Source organism: Heterodontus francisci, chromosome 25 (assembly GCF_036365525.1).
Source record: "Heterodontus francisci isolate sHetFra1 chromosome 25, sHetFra1.hap1, whole genome shotgun sequence".
NCBI lineage: Eukaryota > Metazoa > Chordata > Chondrichthyes > Heterodontiformes > Heterodontidae > Heterodontus > Heterodontus francisci.
In genome coordinates, this window is record NC_090395.1 from 34,845,066 (window position 1) to 34,865,183 (window position 20,118).

The 20,118-nt window shown below is 42.4% G+C and overlaps 1 protein-coding gene across 7 annotated transcripts in view; it reads right to left on the reverse strand.

The window, feature by feature from the left end:
• The window catches only part of ilrun (inflammation and lipid regulator with UBA-like and NBR1-like domains), a 100,609-nt gene that overhangs the window by 49,215 nt on the left and 31,276 nt on the right, over nt 1-20,118 (reverse strand). For 6 of the 7 annotated variants that reach the window (XR_010977466.1, XM_068057065.1, XM_068057068.1 and 3 more), the window contains exon 3: nt 6,358-6,555. The exons of the other annotated variant lie outside the window; for it this stretch is intronic. Coding sequence is in view for 5 of the 6 variants with exons in the window: in XM_068057065.1 (XP_067913166.1) it covers nt 6,358-6,555 (198 nt within the window). In the remaining variant the exon portion in view is untranslated. The remainder of the gene's footprint in view (nt 1-6,357; nt 6,556-20,118) is intronic. 7 annotated transcript variants of the gene reach the window in all.

Consider the following 20,118-nt stretch of genomic DNA (forward strand, 5'->3'; position numbering starts at 1 on the left):
TGGAAAAAGTTGTCGTCCAGTTAGCGCTACTTGAAAAGCAATAGACAAGAGTATGAATTCATCATATGACAAAATCATGGACGTAAACCATCTTCCTACCAATATCCTATTTGGTGTGATGCTTATGTAGACATTTGAAAAATTGTCCACCTTGGTTATTTTGGGAACTGAATGGGCAGAGACAGCCATATTAACGCAGCTGTTGCATCACAGTTGCTCAATAACACAATTCAATAATGATGTATGGCAGGTTTATTCTTTTAAATTCTGCATTCGTTTCCTTTAGGGAAGGAAATCTGCTGTCCTTACCTGGCCTGGCCTACATGTACCTCAAGACGCACAGCAGCGTGGCTAACTCTTAACTGCCCTCTGAAATGGCCTAGCAAGCCACTCAATTCAAGGGCAATTAGGGATGGGCAACAAATGCTGGCCTTGCCAACAACACCCAGAACCCATGAAAGAATTTTTTTAAAAAGTCCGACAAAATGACTAAATGACACCTCTGGAAAACTGAAGCAGATTTTATCTATTAATGCAGCAGAGCTCTCTTTCTATGCTGGTGCACTAAACGTTAAAATACAATACACTACCATTTGACAAATTCCAAATAAATACAGTCGTAGAGTTATATAACACAGAAACAGGCCCGTCAGCCCATCCTATCCATACCGGCCATCAAGCACCTATCTATTCTAATCCCGTTTTCCAGCACTTGGCCAGTAGCCTTGTATGCTATGGCGTTTCAAGCGCTCATCTAAATACTTCTTAAATGTTCAGAGTTCCTGCCCCTACCACCCTTTCAGGCTGTGTGTTCCAGATTCCAACCACCCTCTGGGTGAAAACATTCTCCTCAAATCCCCTCCAAACCTCCTGTCCTTTGCCTTAAATCTATGACCCCTGGTTACTGATCCCTCCGCTAAGGGAAAAAGTTTCTTCCTATCTACCCCATCTATGCCCCTTATAATTTTGTATAAATCAATCAGGTCCCCCTTCAGCCTTCTCTGCTCTAAGGAAAACAACCCTTGCCTATCCAGTCTCTCTTCATAGCTGAAATGCTCCAGCCCAGGCAACATCCTGGTGAATCGCCTCTGCACGCTCTCCAGTACAATCACATCCTTCCTATAATGTGGCGACCAGAACTGTACACAGTACTCCTGCTGTGGCCTAACTAGCATTTTATACAGCTCCAGCATAACCTCCCTGCTCTTAAATTCTATGCCTCGGCGAATAAAGCTAAGTATCCCATATGCCTTCCTAACCACCTAATTTACCTGTGCTGCTGCCTTCAGTGATCTATGGACAAGTACACCAAGGTCCCTCTGTACTTCCGAGGGTCCTACTTTCCATTGTATATTCCATTGCCTTGTTAGTCCTCCCAAAATGCATCACCTCACATTTCTCTGGATTAAATTCAATTTGCCACTGCTCAGCTCATCTTACCAGCCCATCAATATCGTCCTGCAATCTAAGGCTTTCCTCCTCACTATTTACGACACCAATTTTCATGTCATCTGCGAACTTACTGATCATACCTCCTATATTCACGTCTAAATCATTAATGTACACTAGGAACAGCAAGGTTCCCAGCACCAATCCCTGCAGTACACCACTGGTCACAAGCCAATTTTGGATCCAATTTGCCAAATTGCCCTGGATCTCATGGGATCTTCATTTTTTGACAATCTGCCATGCAAGACCTTATCAAAAGCCTTACTGAAGTCCATGTAGACTACATCAACTACTTTACCCTCATCTACACACCTAGTCACCGCCTCGAAAAATTCAATCAAATTTGTTAAGACATGATCTCCCCCTGACAAAGCTACGCTGACTATCCTTGATGAAACCCTACCTCTCCAAGTGGAGATTAATCCTGTCCCTCAGAATTTTTTCCAATAGTTTCCCTACTACTGATGCTAGACTCACTAGCCTGTAATTACCTGGTTTATCCTTACTACCCTTCTTGAATAATGATCCCACATTTGCTGTCCTCCAGTCCTCTGGCACCTCACCCGTGGCCAGACAGGATTTCAAAATTTGTGTCCAGAGCCCCTGCAATCTCCTCCCTTGCCTCACATAGCAGCCTGGGATACATCTCATCTGGGACTGGGGATTTATCCACTTTTAAGCCCGCTAAAACCCCCTCCATTTCAATGCTAATTTGTTCGAGTATATTACAATCCCCTCCCTGATCTCTACACCTACATTGTCCTTCTCCATAGTGAACACAAATGAAAAGTAATAATTTAAAACCTCACCTACGGCCTCAGGCTCCACATACAGATTGCCACTTTGATCCTTAATGGGCCCCACTCTTTCCCTGGTTATCGTCTTGCCCTTAATATATTTAAAAACGCCGTGGGATTTTCCCTTATCTTGCCGCCAGTGGTTTTTTCATGCCCCCTCTTCGGTCTCCTAATTACTTTTTTTTTTAAGTACCCCCCTAGACTTTCTATACTCCTCTACTAGGGCCTCCCCTGTTTTCAGCACTCTAAATCTGCCATAAGCCTTTTTTTTTCCTTATCCAATCCTCGACATGCATGGTTCTCTGGACATATTGGTCCTACCCTTCATCTTTACAGGAAGATGTTGGCCCTGAACTCTCACTATTTCCTTTTTGAATGACTCCTCCTGATCTGATATAGACTTTCCTACAAGTAGCTGCTCCCTGTCCACTTTGGCCAGATCCTATTTTATCATATTGAAATCGGCCTTCCTCCAATTCAGTACCTTTACTTCCGGTTCATCTTTGTTCTTTTCCATAACTACCTTAAATCTTACAGAATTATGGCCACTATCCCCAAAATGCTCCCCCACTGACACTTCTACCACATGTCCAACCTCATTCCCGAAGATTAGGTCCAGTACAACCCCTTCTCTTGTAGGACTCTCATTGCTGACTCAAAAAACTCTCCTGGATGCACTTTAAGAATTCCACCCCCTTTAAGCCTTTTGTACTAAGACTATCCCAGTTAATATTGGAGAATTGAAATCCCCGACTGTTATTACCCTATTATTTTTACACCTCTGAGATTTGCCGACATATCTGCTCCTCTATCTCTCCCTGACTGTTTGGAGGCCTGCAGTATACTCCCAGCAAAGTGATTTCCCCCTTTTTGTTTTCAAGTTCTATCCATATGGCCTCATTTTAGGAACCTTCTAAGATATCATCCCTCCTTACTGCAGTGATTGACTCCTTGATCAATAGTGCAATGCCACCTCCTCTTTTACACCCTCCCCTGTCACGCCTGAAGATTCTATACCCTGGAATATTGAGCTGCCAGTCCTGCCCTTCCCTTAACCATGTCTCTGTGACAGCAATATCATATTCCCATGTGTTAATCAATGCCCTCAATTCATCTGCCTTTCTTGTAAGACTCCTTGCATTAAAATAGATGCAGTCCAGCCTTGCATTATTTGCTTGTCTCAACAGGTCTACATTTGCTCTGCTTCCAGACTGACTTAGTTTCTCTTCTATGTTTGCCTGTGCATCACCCCCTACTGTACCTCCACTCTGTATCCCATCCCCCTGTCAAATTAGTTTAACCCCCCCACCCGCCAAAAAGCACTAGCAAACCTCCCTGCAAGGATGTTGGTCCTGTTCTCGTTCAGGTGCAACCTGACCCGTACAGGTCCCACCCCTTTCAGAATGTCCTGCAGCTGCTCCGAGACATCCTTGACCCTAGCACCAGGGAGGCAACATACCATCCAGAAGTCACGTTTGCGGCCACAGAAACACCTATCTGTACCCCTTATGATAGAATCCCCTATCACTATAGCTCTCCCACTCTTTTTCCTTCACTCCTGTGCAGCTGAGCCACCCATGGTGCCATGAACTTGGTTCTTGCTACATTCGCCTGAGAAGCTATCTCCCCCAACAGTATTCAAAGGGGAAAATCTGACAGAGAGGGAGATGGACCCAGGGGGCTCCTGCACGACCTGCCCAGTTCTTCTACTCTGCCTGGACGTCACCCATTCCCTTTCTGCCTGAGCAGTCTTTACCGGCGGTGTAAACCACCTCCCTGTATGTGCTATCCACAATGATCTCAGCCTCATGGATGCGCCACAGTATCCCCAGCCGCTACTCCAGATCCGAAACGCGGATTTCGAGTAGCTGCAGCTGGAGACACCTGCTGCACACGTGTTCGCCCTGGACACCAAAAGTGTCCCTGACTTCCCACATTGCACAGGAGGAGCACTCCACGCTGCCGAGCTGCCCTGCCATGACTTACCCTTAACTTACTCCATTAAATTACTCAAAAATTTTGAGATTCTTTACACGAGGGACCTTGATTCCCTAAAAAAAAAACACTACTTACTATATAAAAAAAACTGTAGACCTTACCTTTCTCTTTACTTTAGTTACTAACCCAGCTATTTACTGATACTCCTGAACAGCAGTTACTCACCAACAAATCACCTTGCAGCTTTCCTGTGATGTCGCTGTTCAAATTTTTTTTTTTTCCAAACTCAGTCAGTGCGCGCCAACTCCTGAAGAGGTCCGACTGCTCTCCGCTCCTGATGGTAAGTGAAGGCCCCGAGCCTGGTGTTGAATTTATCCGCTCCGGGTTCTAGGTGCTCCCACACAGGTTCGACTGCTCTCCACTCCTGATATTAGACTCACTGGCCTGTAATTACCTGGGTTATCCCTACTACCCTTCTTTAATAATGGTACCACATTTGCTGTCCTCCAATCCTCTGGCACCTCTCCTGTGGCCAGAGAGGATAAAAAATTTGTGTCAGAGCCCCTGCAATCTCCTCCCTTACCTCACATAGCAGCCTGGGATACATCTCATCTGTGCCTGGAGATTTATCCACTTTTAAGCCCGCTAAAACTGCTAATATCTCCTCCCTTTCAATGCTAATTTGTTCAAGTATATCACAATCCCCCTCCATGGTCTCTACACCTGCATCGTCCTTCTCCATAGTGAACACAGATGAAAAGTAATGTTTAAAACCTCACCTACATCCTCAGGTTCCACACACAGATTGCCACTTTGGTCCCTAATGGGCCCTACTCTTTTCCTGGTTATTCTCTTGCCCTTATATACTTATAAAACGCCTTGGGATTTTCCTTCATCTTGCTCGCCATTGATTTTTCATGCCCCCTCTTCACTCTCCTAATTACTTTTTCATACCCCCCTACACTTTCCACACTTCTCTAGGGCCTCTGCTGTTTTGAGCCCTTTGATCCCGCCATAAGCCTCCTTTTTTTGTCCTTATCCAATCCTCTATATCCCTTGACATCCAGGGTTCCCCAGATTTGTTGCTCCTACCCTTCACCTTTACAGGAACATGTTGGCCCTGAACATAATGCAGAAGAAAATATGCACTTCCCTCTATTCAAAAACCTGTCTTTGCCTTTTGCACATTGAATAGGTAACATTTTGCTCAGCATTTCTGGAGAATTGGGAGGGAGCAGGTGCAGAGAAAGAGGTAAGCGGGAGCAATGCAAGGACTTCTTCAGACTTAGCCTAATTGAAATGCACAGAACTTCACAAACAGCTTGTCGCACAAAAGCATTGATAAAAGATACAAGCTTACCTACCAGACCACCATCTCATCACATGGCGATCTTTGCAACAAAAAAAAAATGATGAACAAAAATTTTTACTTTATTCAAGAGGATTAATTAAGAGGGGGCAAAACAGAGAAATACAGCATCCAAGTTTAACATAGTGCATAAGTATCTTAAAGCTAAAATATATTTCCTATTAAAACAGAAAGGATGTATAATTATAGAATGATGAATTATCAGAATCTTCCTATAATCATGCTGCATACTATGGAGCCTCAATGGTCAAATATAAAGTTTAAAATAAATGTTCCTGTTCATTTGTAGATATTTCAAGTTGCTGATAAAAACAGGTCTTGCTGTTCTAATTCAGGATTTATCCACCCATTAGGCAACAATGTCAAGAACAACCTTTTGCAAAACTTCCAGGCCAAAGTTAAAACAGAAAAATTGTTTAGAAACTCAAGCACAGAAGAAAAAAAGTTGCCCAGGCTGCCATGGACCAGATTATTGGGATTCATAGACCAAATATGGTTGACATGATAGTTTAGATACCCCTGCTCCAGAGATGCAAAAATCTACAGAAATGTTAAAACCGCCCTTGAACAACAGAACCTATGTGCTGAGGCATTACAATTACTTCCTGATTTATCTCCGGTTCACTGGCCTTGTACAATACTTATACTGGCCATTTTCTGAAAGCCCAGACTCCCAGAAAACTAATTCGCCGTATGCTGAAAAGAGACAATTAAATTATTCATCATCACTTGGACAAGAAAATACTGGGGTGAAACATCACTTGCCCTCACTTATTAAGTAGGTCACTCATTTTATCTCATTACCTCCAAAGTAAAGCCCAGTAGCTGTACACATGCGCCACTGTCCCTGGTACATTGCTGGCGTAGTTGGACTTCGCATCTGAACGCTGACATCGGTAACTTCCTGAGGTTCCAGTGACCGGACCATCACCATGTTAACATGCCCAAATTGGTCACCTCCCACGTATTTTAGAGATACACCAGGAGGCCATTGCTCTGTGCCTAGGAAGAAGAGGGGAAATCAAGGAGACCAGTATTGTCTGTTCAGACACACCAACTCAAGTGGTCAAAAACTATTATTTCTAACTGGAAAAATGACTAACTCAAACCACTGGAGTGAATAGAACACATCAAATTAGCAAAAAAAAGATTGATTTATTCCACAAACTAATTCTGAGATGAAACACTGAAATGGAGAATGCAACAGCATTGAGTAAAGAATATGCTTTAAGTGGCACAAAATAAATTCTTTGATCTGCAAAGGGTGAAACATGGATTTCAACTGCAACAGGGACTGAATAAATTTTTATTCAAAGCTTTTTCCCTAATCGCCCAATAAACAAGAGAAGCATCACTGACAGAAGTTAGATAGTTACAGTCAGAAAATACCTCAGACATATCATAGGGCTTATTTTACATTGTGGATCAAACTTCCATGTATTAATTTATTTAATCGCCTCATATTATCCTAACCGTGGCAGCGAATACCTATTACTACCAGTAATTCACGTTGATTCAGAAGGAGGCCTGACTATGGCCTTATCCAATTATATGTGTCAGATACATTTAGCACTTAAAATAATAAACGTTACAAAATGTATCGCTGAGTAACTTTATTGATCAAAGCCACCATTTTAGTTTACTAAAAATGCTCTGAGACATCCCAAATACAGTACTAATTCTCTAATTGTATTGCTGTGTATTGACAGTTCAAAGGAACATTGTGCCAAAATTTCCCATGCCCATCACTACAAATTATTGAGATCTCAAGAACATTTAAGAGAAATGAATTTCAGATTACCAGGAATAGGAGGGGCAACTCTTAGAGAGACACTAGTGCATTACCTTTCGAGAGGTAGCACAAAATTTTTAAAAGGCAGATGTCGTAACAGAGTACGGGGGATGTGTTTGCACCTGCAAAATCCCACAGCTTTGACATATATAGATTTATGTCCTCCTGACTCCTCAAGAAAGCATTTTAAGCTATCTAGGGTAAAGTAGTGACAATAACTGGTATTGGCAATGGTAAGGAGAATTTGAGGTGATGAAAAAAACTGGTAAATGGAATTTATTAACTTGAGTACTGTAAAGTGCCCACCTAGGCCACATCGTTGTGTGAAAACGCCAATCACTCGCCAGTATTTCTGGAAATAGAGAGTGGGGGAAAAAAACACTTTCAGACCAACCTACTGAAGCAGAGGATTAAGTGCATGTTACATGCTGTCCTTTTCACCAGGGTAGAAAGTGCCAGTAACGTTTCCAGTAGTAGTTTCATACCAAATGTTGATATTTGCTTTGTGTGGATTATTTCTCAAAGTATACGTAATTTGGTTTATTTTTATTACTAAATGTAGCGTATTCCTGCGTTCAAATACAAATACTAACAGTCATTTTTAAAGCTGTATCACACTTCTTGCACTTCATAGTTTATACATCACGTAGGATACTACAACCTAACCGCACCAAACATCAATTACTTCCATAAACTAGTGGTTCTCAAAGTGTGGTCCACAAGGGTCCTCCAGATGCTCTGTGGGCTGAGCCAAAATGCAAGTCACTGATTCACAGCAGCACGGCTGAGGCCATGCAAGAGAACAGGCCAGAACCTGAATTCCCACCATGTGACATCACACAACCAGACAGGCTCCCGTACACACAGCACAAGTCATCGTAAGCGCAAGCAACAGTAGTATACTTTTATAAGCAAGATTTATGTTATAATTACAACATACAACTGCAAGATTGGATTTTCAACACGCGGTGCTGAAAACAAAGAGGAACCAGCTGACCGTGGAGCCCAACATTAGACTGAAGCTCTCCAGCTTGGAACTAGACATCACCTCATGAAAAGCAGTGCCATTGTTCCCATTAATTCTGATGATTTTTTTTGCGGGGCAAGTGAAAGTGGGTGGGGTAGAACAGGCAGATGGTTGGTGGGATCTTCTGCTCCACCTAAGTGGTCCGCAGACAAAAAAGTTTGAGAACCACTCCCATAAACACCCAGTAATTGCACCATAATTTTTCATGTTTCAGTGTGAATATAGAATAGGGGTTGTTCAGAACAAGGTACAACTAAAACCTTATCCTTTTGTATTTGACAGATGAGCTTCTGACTTCGTAAAGTTGCTATAAAACACAACCTAGTGACTTCAAAACCACTCACTGTACTTTTCAGGTGACTAATGTGGAAACATGGCAAAGTTTCACTGAACCAAAACTCCCACTGCCAGAACCTTCCTCTCCCACCTCGAGTCCACAAAGTGCATATCATTTGCTTAACACCTAGAATCAGAGGGGCCATCCACTGGCCCACTAGGTAATTGTACCATTGAGCCACACAGAAATCCCATGTCTAAGGACTCTGTTGACTTGACTAATCTTAATGAGGCACTCCTCATTAGATAGTAGGGCATTCCAGTTGTTAATGTCCCCAGGTTTCCTATTTCTTATCATGAGATGATTTCTGCTGTAAGTATAGGTATAAGCAATGAATGAGAACATAATCAGGTTCATCATAATACTCAGCATGCTCAAACAGTTTACTGACTAAAATGCTGTCCAAGGTCAATCAACGAAAATGGCCCTTGGATGATGTAACACGGTCTAACATTATCTATGAAATTATATTCAACAGAAGGCACCAGTTTGAGGGCAGAACGGTTAAGTGGAAAATAAGTGAATTTAAAAAATGAGACTCATCTGTTAAAGCAAAATTTGGAGATAAAGAAAAATGTGGAGCATGTTTTTATAAAAAACTCCCTTATTAAAAAATTGGCAACTACTCAGAAATCAATTGTTTAGCTCTGCCTGCGCCCTCCTGATTACAGCGACTATTTTTATGATTTTGGAGACTACACAGCCTCTCTAACTAATGCTGCGTAGCCCACCTGCTTTTTGGAAGTTTGTATGGGGACTCTCACATACACGGACATAAGCTGGTTTAAACAGCTTTCAAATTTGTATTTTAAGAATCCAATTTTGAAAAGAAACCTTAGGCTAATAAATATATACCACTACTTAAAAGAAAAACACAAAAGTACAACCACAAGCAGCAGAGACTGGTAAACCACAACTTTCAGGCAGGAAATCTGAAATAAAAACAGACAGTGCTGGAAATACTCAGGTCAGGCAGCATCTGTTAAAAGAGAAGCAGAGTTAACGTTTCAGATCTTTGACCTTCCATCAGAACTCGCAGATCAGAAATCTGAGCCCTTGGATCAGTTTCATGCCTGACAATTGTTACGACCAGGTGAGCAAAGTGTCCAGAGGTCCCTCTCAGCCTTCACCTGGTCTTACCGTAACAGGGTTTAATTTTAAACACACTTTTTAGCTCTCCATTGGTGAATCCTTGTTCACCGCTTTCCAATTATAAGGCAAAGAAACCAGCACAACAGGCTTTCTTAGGTTTAAAGAAGAAAAGTTGAAATTTATTAAACTTCAACTCTAATTCAGTTAATGCCTACAGATACACGTTGCGCCCAAGCTAACATGCATACGTGATACACATGCAAATAGAGACAGAAAAGGGAAGAAAAATAAAGTGGTAAAGTTTAAGGCAATATCTGAAGAGTTTTTGTTACGGTTCTTCGAGCTCACTGTAGAGTCCTTAATTGTAGCTAGATCTTGCTTTTCTTTGGGGCCCACTATTCTTCTTAAACCTTGTTCTCTGCAGGAGACTCTTCTCTCTTGGGGTTCATGTGTCTTCAGTGGATTCAGAGGCTTGTGAGAAAGAGATGAGGGCAGACAGGAGAGATCTTCTCAGTCCAGGAGCAAACTGACAGTCTCCGAGTTCAAACTGTTCATACAGTTTAGAAAAACCCAGGCTGCCAACCAGGTTAGTCATGTGACTAACTGGTCTGACCACGTCTTAGATTACAGCTGTCTCTGGAATGCTCCTCTTACACACAATACCTGGTGATCAAGGTCCATTGTGGATTGAATGTGTCAGGGAATGGTCCTTTGTCCTTCCAGTCACGGTCTGTTAACATGCAAATGTCTTTTCCAGCCAATGCTGATCTGTTTAACAAGTCCTTTCTTCACTCCAGTAACAGTTTAAAATAAATGTTCACGACAAAATTAGTGTGCCTCATTCTTGGCAGGTGGGGGCCTAGCATGACATTACGAACATACATACAAACATAGGAATTAGGAGCAGGAGTAGGTCACTCGGCCCCTCAAGCCTGCTCTGCCATTCAATAAGATCATGGCTGATCTGATTGTAACCTTGACTCCACATTTCCACCTAAACCTAGCAAAATCTCACCCCCTTATCAAGAATCTAACTACCCCTGCCTTAAAAATATTAAAAGGCTCTGCTTCCACTGTCTTTTCAGGAAGAGAGTTCCAAAAACTCTTTCCAAAGGAAAAAAAATTCTCATCTCTGTCTTAAATGGGCAATCCCTCATTTTTAAATAGTGACCCCCTAATTCTAGCTTCACCCACAAGGGGAAACATCCTTTCCACATCCACCCTGTCAAGACTCAAGACCTTATATGTTTCAATCAAGTCTCCCCTTACTCTTCTAAACTCCAGCAGATATAAGCCCAGCATGTCCAACCATTCCTCCTAAGACAACTCGCCCATTCCAGGTATTAGTCCAGTAAACCTTTTCTGAACTGCTTCCAACGCATTTAAATCCTTCCTTAAATAAGGAGATCAATTCTGTACACAGTACTCCAAATGTGGTCTCTACCAATGCCCTGTATAACTGAAGCATAACCTCCCTATTTTTATATTCAATTCCCCTTGGAATAAAAGATAACATTCTATTAGCTTTCCAAATTATGTGCTGTAACTGCATTAACACTCTTTGTCCCATGACATCTTGGATATTTAATCTCTCCTGCTCTCTGCCCTATTACACACCTTTCCTTTTGTTCTCTTCCAGCATCTCCCCCCTTCACTTACTTAAAACTTAATACTTTGCTAACCTTTGCCAGTTCTGATGAAAGGTCACAAATGTGAAACGTTAACTGTGCTTCTCTCTCCACAGATGCTGCCTGACCTGCTGAGTACTTTCAGCACTGTTGTTATTTCAGATTTCCAGCATCTGCAGTATTTTGCTTTTATGAACATGATGTAAGTAGGAACAGCTACACAAGATAAACTATACAATAGCCCCACAGTATGCCTTTTATTGGTACTGCAGAAGTGGAAAGGTAATACTGCTAGAAATTTCACACCAGTGTGGCAGTATTGTCTTGAAAAGATTTGACCATTAAGTTATGGCTTCAATCAACTCCACGTATTCCTAAATCCAGGCTGGCCAATGTGTTCAGGCTTGTATCAACTATTTCTCTTCCAGATGCAGACATACAGGTACATGAGGGACTCCTGAATCTTTGGCTTGTGTTACATGATGGAGTATCTAACCACTGCAAGTTCAAATGTCCTGTGTATAATATGAACATTGGGAGGTACTACAAAGGAGTCATCAGTGGGAGAATTGCGATGATTTCAGAACATTAAAAGAACAAAGCTTTTAGTTTCATAATGGTATTCTGGACCTGGAAATTTCTGCTATGTGCAGCACAATTACCAGCCATCTATAAATCATCTTTTCCTACGTGGACATTCCTTTATACTTCACCTGATTCTCTTCCTGAACAAGCATGGCTATGCTACTGTTTTACTACTGAATTTCCCGTTCACCAAATTTTGTGTAACCTTTGTCTGTTTTCCCATGGCTCCTTGCAACCAAAAAAACAGAAGCCTGCCTCAGTATGTTTGATTTTACCCAAGCATGAATTTCGTAACCGACTCTGAAAGGGACATTAATGCACATAATTGTTCATTTACATAGAAGCTAAATGAATAAGAACCTATTCTATCCTCCACACAAATTGGAATAAGCCACTCAGGACAATCACTGGGACTTGTTTCTTTTGGGGTTTTATACTAGAAAGACACACTTCAATTCTTGCCCCCTCCTGCACAAGCTGCACAAAATTACTGTCCACAGAATAACCTTTCATAAAAGGCGGCAGCCAACTTTGTAGATAAAAATCAGACAAAAACATCTTAAATATACCAGGGAGTTGGTCTGAGCATGCCACGAATATATTCAAAGGAGTTACAGCAGTTGTATTTTTATTCTTTTTCCTCGATAAATCTTAGGACAAGGTCACTGATATGCAAAGTCTGGGTACCGACAATTTAATGTTACAGGTTCTCTATAGGGTCAGATAGGGATGGTCAAGATTTTGTGTTTTTATTCTAGTTTCTTGCATTCAATGTCACTGACCATTCCCATGAGTGAATCTCACATCTTCATGACCCAGAGAATGCTTTAGCCGACTCAACATCTATGCGAACGATCATGAGACCCAGAGATCGCAGAAACCGCTTATTCGGTGTACTGGTCGCTGTAATTTATCATGCCTGCCACATTATTTTCCTCTCTTCAGAACACAGACTAAGCCAGAATGAGGTTCCAAACCAACGCCTCATTTATTTTTTATAAGTGAACAGTAAGTGATAATAAACTGAACCATACTTGGTTATTCTTCTGGGGACAGGAAACATTAAAGATGCCACTTATCCTCTCAATATTTTAAAAACAGAAGTTTACTTGCTGTAACTTTAATGTGGTCCAATTTAAAAACAGTGCTATTCTGCTGGCTGGAATGCTGAAATTGATTCTCCTTAGTAAAACAAGAGAATATTACAATCCCTTTTAAAGTTATGTAGATTCAACAGGGAATAAATAACTATCTCATAACTGTAAGCCAACCACAAAAGGTTTATTTCATTTATCAGTACTGAATGGATATAATTTGATAGGAGCAAGAGTATGTGATGAAACATGACTGCCTTGGCTTTTTCTCATTCATTCCATTCTGCTTTCCTGAGTAACTGTGAAGCCTATTGCAGCCAACTTTATCTGGACTTTAACCATGAAGGTTTACAGCATAAAAGGAGGCTGCCTTTTTGTTAGGTACTTCAGAAAAATCCCACTTCCCCCACAATTTAAGGCCTCTACAATATTTTGTCGTCTTCTGTTTTAAATATTTATCTAATTTTTTTTCTTTAAAAGATGCAATCGTATCCACTTTAACCACTTCCTGTAGTAAAGCATTCCTTCCTTACTGCATAAAGGATCTCTTAACCTTTATTCACATTCTCTTAAATGAATGGCTATTCTTCACTGACATTCATTCGATCAATACGTTTTAAAACATTTTTTTTTAAACTCTCTGCTCCAGTGGCAAATAGCACCAATATCTCAAGTTCTTTAGTACTTCTACTGTAATCAAACCAAAGTTTTGTATCCTTCTTGGAAATGGGAGGTGCCAGAGGACGAGAGCATTGTAAATGTTTCTCACCTTTTGGAAACAGGTGTGAGAGACAAAACAGGCAATCACAGGACGGTCAGCATAACGTCAGTGTTGGGGAAACTTCAGCAGACAATTATCCGGAGCAAAATTGTCACTTGGAAGTGCATGGGTAAATAACTAACTTGATTGAGCTCTGATATGAAATAACAAAGATTGATGAAGGTAGTGCAGTTGGAAGTGCCATGCAATAGAAAATCTGCAAAACTGAAGGGGCCATGTCAGCGTGGAAACACAATTGGCTGCGATACAGAAAGCAGAGAGTAGTGATGAACAGTTCTTTTTCAGACAGGAGTAAAACATTCAGTAGTGTTCCCCAGGGATCAGTATTCAGACCACTGCTCTTCTTCATATATTAACGACTTGGAATTGGGTATACAAGCAATAATTTCAAAGTTTGCAAATGCCACAAAGCTCGGAAATGTAGTAAGAAGTGAGGTCCCCAGCATCACAGATGCAAGTCTTCAGCCAATTACATTCACTCCATGTGATATCAAGAAACAGCTGAAGGCACTGGATACTGCAAAGGCTATGGGCCCTGACAACATTCTGGCAATAGTACTGAATATTTGTGCTCCAGAACTGGCTGCGCCCCGAGCCAAGCTGTTCCAGTACAGCTACAACACTGCAATCTACCCAACAATGTGGAAAATTGCCCAGGCATGGCCTGTGCACAAAAAGCAAGACAAATCCAACCCAGCCAATTACCACCCTATCAGTCTACTCCCAATCATCAGCAAAGTGATTGAAGGGGTCTTTGACAGTGCCATCAAGCGGCAATTGCTCAGCAATAACTTGCTCACCGACGCTCAGTTTGGGTTCTGCCAGGGCCACAGCTCCTGACTTCATTACAGCCTTGATACAAACATGGACAAAAAAGCGGAACTCCAGAGATGAGGTGGGAGTGACTGCCTTTGACATCAAGGCAGCATTTGACCGAGTATAGCATCAAGGAGCCCTAGCTAGCACAAAGGAAGATGTTTGTGGTTGTTGGAGGTCAATCATATCAATCCCAGGACATCACTGCAGGAGTTCCTCAGGGCAGTGTCCTAGGCTCAACCATCTTCAGCTGCTTCAATGACCTTTCTTCCATCGTGCAATCAGAAGTGGGGATGTTTGCAGAAAGTTCAGCACCATTCACGATGACTCAGATGCTGAAACATCCCATGTCCATATGCAACATCCAGGCTTGGGCTGATAAATGATAAGTAACATTCGTGCCACACAAGTGCAATGACCATCTCAAACAACAGAGAATCTAACCATCTCCCTTTGATGCTCAATGGCATTACCAAAGCTGAATCTCCCACTATCAACATCCTGGGGGGTTACCATTGACCAGAAACTGAACTGGACCAGCCACATAAATGCTTTGACTACAAGAGCAGTTCAGAGGCTGTGAATTCTGCAGCGGGTAACTCACCTCCCGTCTCCCCAAAGAGAGGCCACCATCTACATGTGTGATGGAATACTCTCCACTTGCCTGGATTAGTGTGGCTTCAATAACACTCATGAAGCTCAACACCATCCAGAGCAAAGCAGCCCACTTGATTAGCACCCCAACCACCACTGATGCACAGTGGCTGCAGTGTACACCATATACAAGATGCACTGCAGCAATGCACCAACACTCCTTCAACAGCACCTTCCAAACCCGTTACCTCTACCAACTGGAAGGACAAGGGCAGCAGATACATAGGAACACCACCACCTGCAAGTTCCCTCCAAGCCACATACCAGCCTGACTTGGAACTATATTGCCGTTCCTTCACTGTCACTGGATCAAAATCCTGGAACTCCATTCCTAACAGCACTGTTGATGTACCTACACCCCAAGGACTGCAGCGGTTCAAGAAGGCAGCTCACCACCACCTTCTCAAGGGCAATTAGGGATGGGCAATAAATGCTGGCCTAGCCAGCAATGCCAACATCCCACGAACGAATAAACAAAAAAGATTATCTCAGACTTCAGGAGGACATTCACGGACTGGGGTAATGGGCAGATGAAATTTAAATGCTTTGTGTGAAGTGATGCACTTTGGAAGGAAAAATGACAAGAGACAGTATAATCTAAGTGGTAGAATTTTAAAGGAGGTGCAAGGGGAGACACCTGAGGGTACATACACACAATTGTTTTGTAAGTGGCAGGATAAAGCTAATTAAAAAGCATATGGGATCTTTGGCTTTATAAATAGAGGCATATACAAAAGGCAAGGAACTAATGCTTGACCCATATATATCAATAGTGAGACCTCAGCTGGTGTATTGAGTCCATTTCTGAGCATCAGACTTTAAAAAAGGACATCAGGCCTTCGAGAGGGTAGAGAGGACATTTACGAGAATGGAAACAGGGCTGAAGGATCTCAGTTATCTGGCAAGACAAGAGAACCTGGGACTGTTCTCCTTAAAGCAGAGAAGGTTAAAGGAATACTGAACAGAAGGGTTCAAAATTCTGAGGAGCTTTGATAGAGAAAATTGGGAGAAACTTTCCACGAGCAAGAGGGTCAGTAACCAGAGAACACAGACTTGAAATAATTGGCAAAAAAATCCAGGGGGGAACAGAGGAGAATTTTTAAAAAAACCTCTTGTTATCATGATCTTAAAATCACTGCCTGAACAGATAGATTCAATGGGAAATTGAAAAACATGCAGGGTGAAGGGAAGTGTGACTAATCGACAGCTCTTTCAGGGACCCCCAAACTAGGCATAATGGGCGAAATAGAATCATACAGCACTGAAGTCTGCTATGAAATTTATTTTTCCTTCTTTACTCTGGTACTCTATGCCCCAACTTAGTAAACCTACAATTCTTCTGTTTTTTTTAAAAATAGTTTTAATCGCTTATATTCACACATTCAAGGAATTATATGTTTGAATTCTCAGGTCTCTATTCATCCACATCCTTCAGCAACTTTCCTGCCAAAATGCATGCCCTTACACTTATTCACAGTAAATTCTATCTGCCTCCAGCCTGCCCATTCCACTGACCTATGTCTTCTTAAAGTCTTTTATAGTCCATCTCACGGTTTGATAAACCCCATATAAATAGGCAAATTTTGGGACTGTGCTCCCTATGCCCAAGTCCAAATTATCTAAATACACATGCAGACAACAAAAGGACCAGCAATGGCTCTGGGGTACACCACTTACAACCCTTCTTCAATCAAGAATCACCCAGTTACCCAAACTATTTCTTGTCTGACAATCAACTTTCCAGCCATCCTGCTGTTACATTTGCTTCTATACCATGTGTCTGAATATTTCTGAAAAGCCTCTTGTGGCACACCTTATCAAATAGATCTCAAAAATCCATGTACACCATATCTACAGCACCTCCTTTAACAACCCAGTCATTTCTTACAAAAACACTATTTGCTGCACGGCTTGTCTTTAATAAGTCTGTGCGGGCTGTCCTTGAATTACCCATACATTGTTAAATTTTTAATCCATAAAATCACTTAATATTTCCTTTCATCTGCTCGCCTTTATTCATATTTCCTTTGAGCCCTTTTCACCCTTCCAATAAACTTAGTATCATAATTTTCTTCTTAGTCCTAATATCAAAAGTCTTTACGCCATTTAAATTTCAGTTTTGTTTTAATCTCTAACACAGGGTTGAGACTCTTCGGAATTTCCCACCCCACAGGGTTGTGGATGCTCCATCGTCAAATATATTCAAGGCTGGGACAGAGAGATTTTTGATCAAGGGATATGCAGAGTGGCCAGAAAAGTGGAGTTGAGGTAGATGATCAGCAATGATGGTACTGAATGGCGGAGCAGGCTCTAGGGGCATATAGTCTACTGCTCTAACTTCACCTAAATATTAACATTGTATCAATATTTTTCCATTATAAATCCCCATGCGTACACTTAAAATGTAAACTCATCATACTCAAATTGCAGACTCCTGCTACCCGAGAGGTGGCGGTGGACTGTTGGTGGGATGGTGTAATGTCGTGTGACAAGTTTGCAAGCACACATTTCACTACAGATGTGGAAATGCAAATTTACAATGGCAATTTGTACATATAAAATACAAAAGAACAAAGAATAGTACAGCACAGGAACAGGCCATTCAGCCCTCCAAGCCTGCGCCGATCTTGATGCCTGCCTAAACTAACACCTTCTGCACTTCCGGGGCCCATATCCCTCTATTCCCTTCCTATTCATGTATTTGTCAAGATGTCTCTTAAACGTTGCTACCGTATCTGCTTCCACCACCTCCCCTGGCAGCAAGTTCCAAGCACTCACCACCCTCTGTGTAAAGAACTTGCCTTGCACATCCCCTCAAAACTTTGCCCCTCGCACCTTAAACCTATGTCCCCCAGTAACTGTCTCTTCCAGCCTGGGAAAAAGCTTCTGACTATCCACTCTGTCCATGCCGCTCATAACTTTGTAAACCTCTATCATGTCGCCCCTCCACCTCCGTCGTTCCAGTGAAAACAATCCGAGTTTTTCCAACCTCACCTCATAGCTAATGCCCTCCAGACCAGGCAACATCCTGGTAAACCTCCTCCGTACCCTCTCCAAAGCCTCCACATGTCCTTATGGTAGTGCGACGACCAGAATTGCACGCAATATTCTAAGTGTGGCCTAACTAACGTGCTGTACAGCTGCAACATGACTTGCCAATTTTTATACTCTATGCCCCGACCGATGAAGGCAAGCATGCCGTATGCCTTCTTGACTACCTTATCCACCTGCGTTGCCACTTTCAGTGACCTGTGGACCTGTACGCCCAGATCTCACTGCCTGTCAATACTCCTAAGGGTTCTGCCATTTACTGTATACCTCCCACCTGCGTCAGACCTTCCAAAATGCATTACCTCACATTTGTCCGGATTAAACTCCATCTGCCATTTCTCCGCCCAAGGCTCCAACCGATCTATATCTTGCTGTATCCTCTGACAATCCTCATCATTATTCCCAACTCCACCAACCTTTGTGTCGTCCGCAAACTTACTAATCAGACCAGCTACATTTTCCTCCAAATCATTTATATATACTACAAACAGCAAAGGTCCCAGCACTGATCCCTGCGGAACACCACTAGTCACATCCCTCCATTCAGAAAAACACCCATCCACTGTTACCCTGGATGCAAAGATTTCTGTCAAGGCCCCAGCAATTTCTTCCCTTGCTTCTCTCAGTATTCTAGGGTATATCCCATCAGGCCCTGGGGACTTAACTACCTAATGCTTTACAAGACACCCAACACCTCCTCCTTTTTGATAATGAGATGACGGAGACTATCTGCACTCCCTTCCCTAGGCTCATCATCCACCAAGTCCTTCTCTTTGGTGAATACTGATGCAAAGTACTCATTTAGTACCTCACCCATTTCCTCTGGCTCCACACATAGATTCCCATCTCTGTCCTTGAGTGGGCCAACCCTTTCCCTGGTTACCCTCTTGCTCTTTATATATGTATAAAAAGCCCTGGGATTTTCCTTAATCCTGTTTGCCAATGACTTTTCATGACCCCTTTTAGCCCTCCTAACTCCTTCCTTCCTACTGTCTTTATATTCCTCAAGTGCTTCGTCTGTTCCTAGCCTTCCAGCCCTTACAAATGCTTCCTTTTTCTTTTTGACGAGGCTCACAATATCCCGTGTTATCCAAGCTTCCCGAAACTTGCCAAACTTGTCTTTCTTCCTCACAGGAACATGCTGGTCCTGGATTCTAATCAGCTGACGTTTGAAAGACTCCCACGTCAGATGTTGATTTACCCTCAAACAGCCGCCCCCAATCTAAATTCTTCAGTTCCTGCCTAATATTGTTATAATTAGCCTTCCCCCAATTTAGCACCTTCACCCGAGGACTGCTCTTATCCTGATCCACAAGTACCTTAAAACTTATGGAATTATGGTCACTGCTCCCCCACTGAAACTTCGACCACCTGGCCGGGCTCATTCCCCCATACCAGATCCAGAATGGCCCCATCCCTAGTTGGACTATCTACATACTGTTTCAAGAACCCCTCCTGGATGCTCCTCAAAAATTCTGCCCCATCCAAGCCCCTAGCACTAAGTGAGTCCCAGTCAATATAGGGGAAGTTAAAATCACCCACCACCACAACCCTGTTACCTTTACATCTTTGCAAAATCTGTCTACATATCTGCTCCTCTACCTCCCGCTGGCTGTTGGGAGGCCTGTAGTAAACCCCCAACATCATGACTGCACCCTTCCTATTCCTGAGCTCCACCCATATTGCCTCACTGCATGACCCCTCTGAG